The sequence below is a fragment of the Penaeus japonicus genome, unplaced genomic scaffold, assembly GCF_977035675.1.
Source record: "Penaeus japonicus unplaced genomic scaffold, GWHDUDI00000001_assembly GWHDUDI00000001, whole genome shotgun sequence".
NCBI lineage: Eukaryota > Metazoa > Arthropoda > Malacostraca > Decapoda > Penaeidae > Penaeus > Penaeus japonicus.
In genome coordinates, this window is record NW_028234403.1 from 15,341,805 (window position 1) to 15,350,092 (window position 8,288).

General features: G+C 37.2%; 1 protein-coding gene across 2 annotated transcripts in view; it reads right to left on the bottom strand.

The window, feature by feature from the left end:
- Positions 1-686: 686 nt before the first annotated feature.
- sfl (N-deacetylase and N-sulfotransferase sfl) overlaps positions 687-8,288 on the bottom strand; it is a 20,032-nt gene continuing 12,430 nt past the window's right edge. For both annotated transcript variants that reach the window (XM_043035428.2, XM_043035425.2), the window contains 12 exons: positions 8,116-8,288; positions 7,668-7,794; positions 6,536-6,673; positions 6,230-6,390; positions 5,989-6,117; positions 5,539-5,721; positions 5,178-5,398; positions 3,742-3,868; positions 2,952-3,103; positions 1,969-2,145; positions 1,641-1,761; positions 687-1,023 (listed from right to left, as the gene is read on the bottom strand). The exon at positions 8,116-8,288 is cut by the window's right edge and continues 31 nt beyond it. In XM_043035428.2, coding sequence (XP_042891362.1) covers positions 931-1,023; positions 1,641-1,761; positions 1,969-2,145; positions 2,952-3,103; positions 3,742-3,868; positions 5,178-5,398; positions 5,539-5,721; positions 5,989-6,117; positions 6,230-6,390; positions 6,536-6,673; positions 7,668-7,794; positions 8,116-8,288 — 1,802 coding nt within the window. In that variant the 3' untranslated portion in view covers positions 687-930. The remainder of the gene's footprint in view (positions 1,024-1,640; positions 1,762-1,968; positions 2,146-2,951; positions 3,104-3,741; positions 3,869-5,177; positions 5,399-5,538; positions 5,722-5,988; positions 6,118-6,229; positions 6,391-6,535; positions 6,674-7,667; positions 7,795-8,115) is intronic.

The window sequence follows — 8,288 nt, forward strand, 5'->3', positions numbered from 1 at the left end:
AGAAAGAGAACTTAATCACATGTATACTCTGGAAGAAAAAGTTCAGGTAAAACCCCATAACTTCACTGAGTTCTTTCAACACTTTAACCTAAGCAAGTCACCTAGACATTTTACATACTCTTGTATTCTTGACAAAAAATGTAATTGCCTTGGATTTCTTTCCTTCAATTTTGTACAGAGAAATGGAACTGACTTGACTAGTTCTAGTTGTGTTAAAAATGGGCTATTTGTTTTGTTGTTTAAATATATATCTGATAAAAGGTTTCCAAGCCTCCCCCTCACCTAGTTGGCAAACATGAATATCAACACATTTCTGTAGTGTAAGAAAATCATCTCTTTTCTTTCTTTCCGCCCGTCCTGTTTTTGAAAAATAAAGGTCAATATAAAAAGCTAAATATTTAGCATGACTACATAGCTATTCACATTATCAAAACCAGCACTTACATAAAAAAAAAGATGAACTAGTTTTTATATGTATCTATTAAGAACCATTATGAATAATCAAATAAAACTTTAATGAGTTAAAGGTGTGAGTTCAACCTTTTTCTCGTTTAGGTGCTAGGCAAGGGGGAAGATTGAACTTCACAAGTAAAAAATATTTGAGCTCTTTTTTTCTTCATTCTAGTTTCCTTCATAAATTCTCTGAAAACTACTTAGGCAAAAAGATGGAGAAATAATAGTAATAATATTAATAAAAATAATTATAATAATAATAACTGAAAAAAGTCACCAAAATAAAGCAATACAACAACAACATATAACTCTTGTACATTCACATCACCTCTATCGGTTTGGAACACTTAGCTGGAGCACCAACACACACAGCATAAGAGAGGATAAAGAGAAGAATCCCAGCAGATGGTGAAGTACAGGCCAAGCAGCTCTCAAATGCCAGAATTCCTCTTGTTGCCGGCCATTGCAATCCATGGATTACTGCAAGTCATCCTCTAGCCAGCCAGGCACAGGGTAGTCCAGTCTTGTGACGAGCTTCTCCAAAGCAACATTGTAGCTCTGGTAGAAGTCCTTGGGAGAAAGGAATATGGGCATTTTTAACACTTCTGATATGGGTCACATCTTCATATGTTCAGCCTGGGCTAAGTATCTTATGATGGCATATTTTCTATCATTTTCTAGACTTATGGTATGATACATGAATTGATATAAGAGGCATTAGTAAAGTGATTCTAATTGGCCTTTGGTATGATGCCCAAGCTACACAAATGAAGGAATAAATAGCCTGTATTTTGGATAGAAAAAAATAATAAAAGTGAAAAGCGAAAGTGAAAGCAATCTGACCCCATAATAAAATTAATGGTTTCATTTAAGGTAGGTTGTGGAACTTTAAAAGCTGATTTGTAATCATTAGATATTCATTCACATTATGAAACACTGTTTGATATGACAAAAACTGCAGAAAGTTCCAGAAGTGAATTATAATACAAATGGAAGGCAAGGCTATGGAAAAGCAAAGAGAAGAGGGAAAAAAAGGGGTAAAAGTAGGTGCTTCATCATCTTAACATTTTCATTTCTGTGAGAAAAAAAAACAGCCACAGCAAAAAAAATCATAAAAAAAGACAAAAAGAATCAACATCAATAAAAAGGAAGGAAATTCTAAAAAAGTAATGATGCAAAAGTTCAACCTTTAGAATCTTGGACTCCGACTCATTCATGGGGGGATAAATTCTTCCCTTCCCGCGTCCCAGGCACTTGGTCTTGTCTTCCTCTATCACCTGGCAGTAAAATCCCTTCCGCTTGTCATACCTGCAATCCAAAGCTTGCATTATTTAAAAGTGCACTGACATAGATGACAGGGAACAAAGATTGATTGCTTACATAAAATATTATAGTAATTATAAAGTCTAAAAAGAGTGCTTATCAAATCTTTATTCTTTACCTTTTAGTGAAGAAAGTATAAAGAAAAAAGTTCCTTGCAACATTTCCTATTACAGCAGCATGTACTAAACTTACCTTAAATGTTCTGTGTAATTATAAAATGGTTCTATCTCCAGGAACTTCTGCAAGTCATTCATAATATATACAGGGTCATTTCTGAGCTCTTCCCCATCAATGATGATTAACTGCGAAGCTGGGAAGTAGTCCAGCCACCTCTCAATGTGCTTGGCATACATGCCTGGGTTTAAACATCTGCAATGCAACAGAGATGACAATGCTTACAATCATGTCCAGCATGAAAAGATCCATTGCCTTTCCAATTTTTCAACAATTTTCTGAACTATTCCTGAAATCAGAAGAAAAATCTGGGAGAGAGAAATTTGATAATATTCTTGTCAAAGATGTAAAAATTAATTTTTCCCTTAAAAACAAAACAAAAAAAAAACACTTAAATAAAAGAGAGAGAGAGAGAGAGAGAGAGAGAGAGAGAGAGAGAGAGAGAGAGAGAGAGAGAGAGAGAGAGAGAGAGAGAGAGAGAGAGAGAGAGAGAGAGAGAGAGAGGAGAGAGAGAGAGAGAGAGAGAGAGGAGAGATTGAGAAGAGAGAGAGAGGAAAGAGAGAGAGAGAGAGAGAAGGGAGAGAGAGAGAGAGAGAGAGAGAGAGAGAGAGAGAGGGAGAGAGAGAGGAGAGAGGGAGAGAGAGAGAAGAGAGGGAGAGAGAGAGGAGAGAGGGAGAGAGAGAGGAGAGAGAGGAGAGAGGGAGAGAGGGAGAGAGGGAGAGAGGGAGAGAGGGAGAGAGGGAGAGAGGGAGAGAGGGAGAGAGGGAGGAGAGGGAGAGAGGGAGAGAGGGAGAGAGGGAGAGAAAGAGAGAAAGAGAGAGAGAAAAAGAGAAAGAGAGAGAGAAAAAGAGAAAGAGAAAAAGAGAGAGAGAGAGAGAGAGAGAGAGAGAGAGAGAAAATGAGAGAAAAAGAGAGAGAGAGAGAGAGGAAACTGGCATACTAAGAGTGAAATCTATCATCCCTTAACCAAAATTAAAAAACAAACAAAACGAGCCACTCACTTGTTACGCAGGTCCCTGAGTTGACGAGGAGATGAGTCCGTGGCTGTGATAACCTGGTAGAAAGAGTACTGAAGTGCTGTGGGGTCATTGTGAGCACGCATGTGGTGATACCAGGAATATGCACGCCGTCCAGGGGGTATGATAATTGCAACCTGGTGGTATTAATATAAATGTTAAAAATTACATCCTGGTAGATTAACCCATAAATGGTCAACTACATATAAATATGTGAATGAGGAGGGTACTATATGTGGTCAATCATATTTATATACAAATTTCAATTTTCCACCCCAATTTCAATTTTCAAAGATTCTATCGGTAATGGAAATGTATATGGGACTATTTTGCACATTGTCCAAGTTTTTCTTCTCGCCTTCTAAACATTTTGGTTATCTATAAAGAAGAAAGAGAATTCAACCATGAAACCCCGCACCTATATGGCACACAGATCATTGAACAGCCCCCATGGCATGGCATGTAGAGGTGCTGCCATCCGGCATTCTGGTCCACCCTTGCCATGGCATGTATACGTGCCACCTGATGTCACTGGGTTAAGAATATCACTATCCCAAAAATAAGAATCATAGGATAAACATTAACCCACACAGGACGGGTGGTACAGTATGTGTACCGCGCATTCAAAAGCCCAGTGGCCGGGCGGCACAGTATTGTGCCAGCCATTCAATTGATTTAGGCCTAATAATTCGAACGCCCCGGCATTTGGACATTCAAGGCTAGAATTCCCCCGTCGTGGATGGGTTAAGAAATATGAACAGAGAAAAACCCTTACCAATTTAGCATTGGGAAGTAAAGACTTGACTCTCTTTGGCACCATCTCTCCCTCAAAGTATGTGGCACTTTTCTCAAAAAGATACTTGCCAGAGGAGTTCTTGGGGATGGGGAAGAACTGCATATACCTGTTAGGACATTATATAATAAAACTCTGATTTGCTGCAAAATGTTATCATTGAATTTATGTGATTGAAACTATAAGACTGTTTTACTGTTAATATTGGCTTTATAAATCATTAAGAAAGAAAGAAAGAAAGAAAGAAAGAAAGAAAGAAAGAAGAAAAATATAGATGTACACACACACACATTATATATATATATATATATATATATATATATATATATATATATATATATATATATATATATATATATATATATATATATATATGTATATATATATATATATATATATATATATATATATATATATATATATATATATATATATATACATATATATATATATATATACATATATATACATATATATACATATATATATTTTTTCTTTCTTTCTTTCTTTCTTTCTTTCTTAAAGATGTTGGAATCTAATGAGGTCTATCTCAAAACATAATTCACTGCTAAGAGAGTTGCCATACTAAAAATCTAACAATGTTAATTAAGCGAATTCAACTACTTATAATGAAAAAAAAAAAGTCAATAAACGAAACCTCTTATATCTATCATTATTCATCAACTAAAAATCTATAAAATAGAGATAGATAAGACAAGGTGATGCAACTAGCTGGAGGTCTTTCCTTGGTTTGTACTTTAAAACAAAAGTCAAAAACCTCTAGGAAATGAAAAAGCATCAATCCATTACTGTTTTCACACACTTTAAGCAATTCGCTCTGGATGACATGCTGAAATGTTTCGTGGTTTTTGGGTCGGACGCTGGCGATGAGATATTTGGTCAAGGCCAGCACTCAGGGTGAGCGAGCGGACAGCCCAGGCTCATGGCTAGTGCACCCAAAAATCCCGAGGCGTTAAGCTTATGTGTTCAAAAACCCTGGCATTCTGACCATTCAGAGCCAGAATCACCATGGCGTTTTCATTTGTTCATTCATCTTTTTTTTTTTCTTGCATTCTCTAACTTCTACTTTGTGCCCTACGTTACATAAACATTTCATATCTTTTGGCATTTTATATAAATATAGATACATATATTTCCTAGTAATAGCAATTAATTAGGATTTCATAAACATGTTATTTTCATCATATTCTTAATGGCCAAACTGCTTTTAAGAAAATGGCTTTGAACATGCTATATAGATAAAGGCTTGCATCTTGATACAGAACATGAAATGTGCATAATTGGTAAGCAAATAGAAGAAAATAATCTGATATTTATCTAAAAATGATCTTCTTAAATTTCTGTTTCTAACCCTGGCTTACAGAACTAACAACCATGATCTCCCTTCAGGTACTCACCAGTCAATACCCTTGTAGTAGTTCTTGCCATTAAAGAACTGTATCTCCTCAAAGGTCTCTGGAGATGGGTAGTTGGCAACAATGGCTGGATGCATGGTCAGGAAGGTATACAAGGCAGTGGTGCCTGTTTTCTGTGGGCCAATCACCAAAAACTTGGGCAACTGCTCGCACGTTTTGTTCTTGGACCAAATTTCCATGTGACGGCGGTCGGAACATGGATCCTTTGAATGGTAGCTTGTCATTAGTGAAAATCCATCATAAATAGTATCAAATCAAACTCACTTCTCTTTTCCTACAAAACCTCTCTCCCTTATAAGTTGTGAAATAACTCTCATATAAAGTCAATACCATCAACACTTACCCCCCAGATAGGATCCTTCTCCTCAGGGTAGAGGTGGAAATACTTCTCACCAAGCTGCAGAGGTGGCACAGTCTGGAGGTTGAGGTTCGTCCAGCACTTGATGAACTTTATGACGGACTCAAAGGTGTATAGAGCTAGACGGTCATTGCCGTAGTTGCTGAGGTGCGTCATGAAGATGCTGATCTTTGGGGAGAAGGGATGCCATGTTAGTTGCACCATGCTACAAAGTATAGTATATTTGTGTACTATGTACTACAAAAAGAGTCTCTATGTCTTTCTGACTTGTGTGTCTGAATTTTGATATTCCTGATAATTTAATGGAATTGAATAAATCCTGAAGCATCCAAAATTAATGGGAAAACCATTCACTTCCCCAGTTAGTGAAGTAGGGAAAAAGTTGGCTGATGCAAAATCCACAAAAAAGTGTGCAATGGAGGACATCAAACTTACTGGGTTAAAGACAATGGACTGGAAGAGCTCTCCTCCATGGATACTCCTATCCAACACTGCTCTCCCTCCTGGATACTTGTTAATGAAAATGGTGTGAGTGAACAACCCACATGTCTGCCTTGGTAGCACCTACAAGATAGAAAGGGATAATTGATAAGACGAACCAAATACTGTGAACAAGTCTTTACCCTCGTCTTTTTAGATACCATTTACCATCTGGAGTAATGTATGCTTCTCTTACCATTATATTTCGGTGTATGAAGCCTCTGCGCAGTCTGGCAGGGTAGAGATGAGGATATTCTTCTGACGAAGTAACTCTCACATTCCACACTTTTTTCCATGCATCATAGAGTGGCTCGTGCACTGGATAAACACCGGAGTGATGTGGAGCCACGCTATAGCCTACACATGAAGAGACAAACATTGTCAAACTCACAAAATAAGGTATTGACAAAATCAAACAAAAGCTACAAGAGAGAGGACAAAATCACAAAAAAATATGTAGTACATTTCTATAGTCAATTTTTACTTATGTGCTTTTTGCTACCTGAATCTGTAGGAATGCCATGATCAATTGCAAACTGCTTATTGCGCTGCATCTGCGCTTCCAGACCAGCTGGGGTCAGTTTGTGAGGCTGAGTGTGTCCCCACATGTGGCCAAACCACCAGAAATCATCCACATGCTCTGTCATTAAAAATCATTACATGATTAATATATACATAAGACTACAAGTAAATCTTTCTCACACAATAATACAATACACAAAATATGGATAATTAGCTTTGAGACAAATAACAGACAGCAGTAAGGAACAAAGTCTTTGTAACAGTGAGGTATCTGCTTGACCTCTAAAGTCCTAAAGGAGTCAGTCCTATCCTCTACGAAGGCCTGTCAAAAACTGCAGGGGGAAGGAGTGCCTATTTATATTTTTAGTGCTGTCTGGCAAATTTCCTCAAGCCATGTCCACTACATCAGTCCCACATCACCATGCCCCTTGAAGGCCCTCCTCTGCCTCAGCCTATCAGACAGTCATGTTACTTGCCCATTTTTCTATTTTTCTTTCTTGTGAATGAAACATAGTGTGTGTATGGCATATTTCATGCAGGCAAACTCCCCCATCCATCCTTTATCTCACCTATACCCCCTCCCCACACCATACTTTTATGTATCAAAGCAGTTAAGTTGCCTCAAGGCAATCTATTTACTATTCATAAATATTTTTTATTGTTTTCCATCCAATATTGCTTTATTTGTACAATATTTACATGTATATGCAGATGTTTTATGGGCATAGAAGCATATTTCCATTTTTCTTCTTATTTGAGAGGTAACTGGAATGAGGAGTACCCAAGATAGTTTTTTAACTTTGATGCTCTACTGTGTGCCTTGTATTTGATTTATGGCGATAAAATATACATCTTCTGGCATGTAATTTCAAGTTTTTTTCAACTACATGCAGTTGGGTGGACAGATATGCTGAAAGCTTTGCTGTTTTTTAAAGATTAAGCTTAAACTCATTATAAGTAAAATTTTGCTGATTATCACAATTCCTCCTCAAGCATATATGACTGCTTTAGGTGTCAAACATGAAAACAAATAATGTAGAATAAGCACTTTGAATACTTATATCTCTGCTTACTGACTTTGCCCATAAAACAGCAACTAGCAAAAGACTCACCAAGGAGCTTTCTATCTCCCATGTTCTCTTCCGGGTAACCGTGCTGGTAGTACTTGCCACTGAAACCCAGGTTGAACTTCCAGCCAGGCACCATCTCCTGCAGTCGCTTCTGAGATTCTAGCAATGCCTAAGGAAGGCAGAGTACATTTCCTATAGTTTCATTCATTTTTGTCTACTGACACATACCAGATATAAACATTGCTTACAGTGTTAATAACAACAACCTCCTACAATTAATTTTTTTTATCAGAATAATGTGCTTCATTCATTAATAATGCTGCATTCAGTAGTACTAGAATATCTTTACTTTTCATATTTTTAAAGCCATGTATGTGACACAATATACAAAAATATGTTCTTTTCAAAGTTTCTTTACATTTCATACACATTAGTTGTATATTCAGCATTTCAAATAATGCTAAAAATACTTAGCAGACAAAATACTCACCGTGACATCCTCTGCCGTCATCCGAATACCTTTCCGTGCAACAAATATATCATCTATATCTACGAGCATGTAGCGATCAAGGGACACTGAGAGGCGGCCCATACTGAGGTAGGATATAGCATCGAGAAATAGCAGCCGGTGTAGCCAGAACTCCAGACCTCCCCCGAACACCA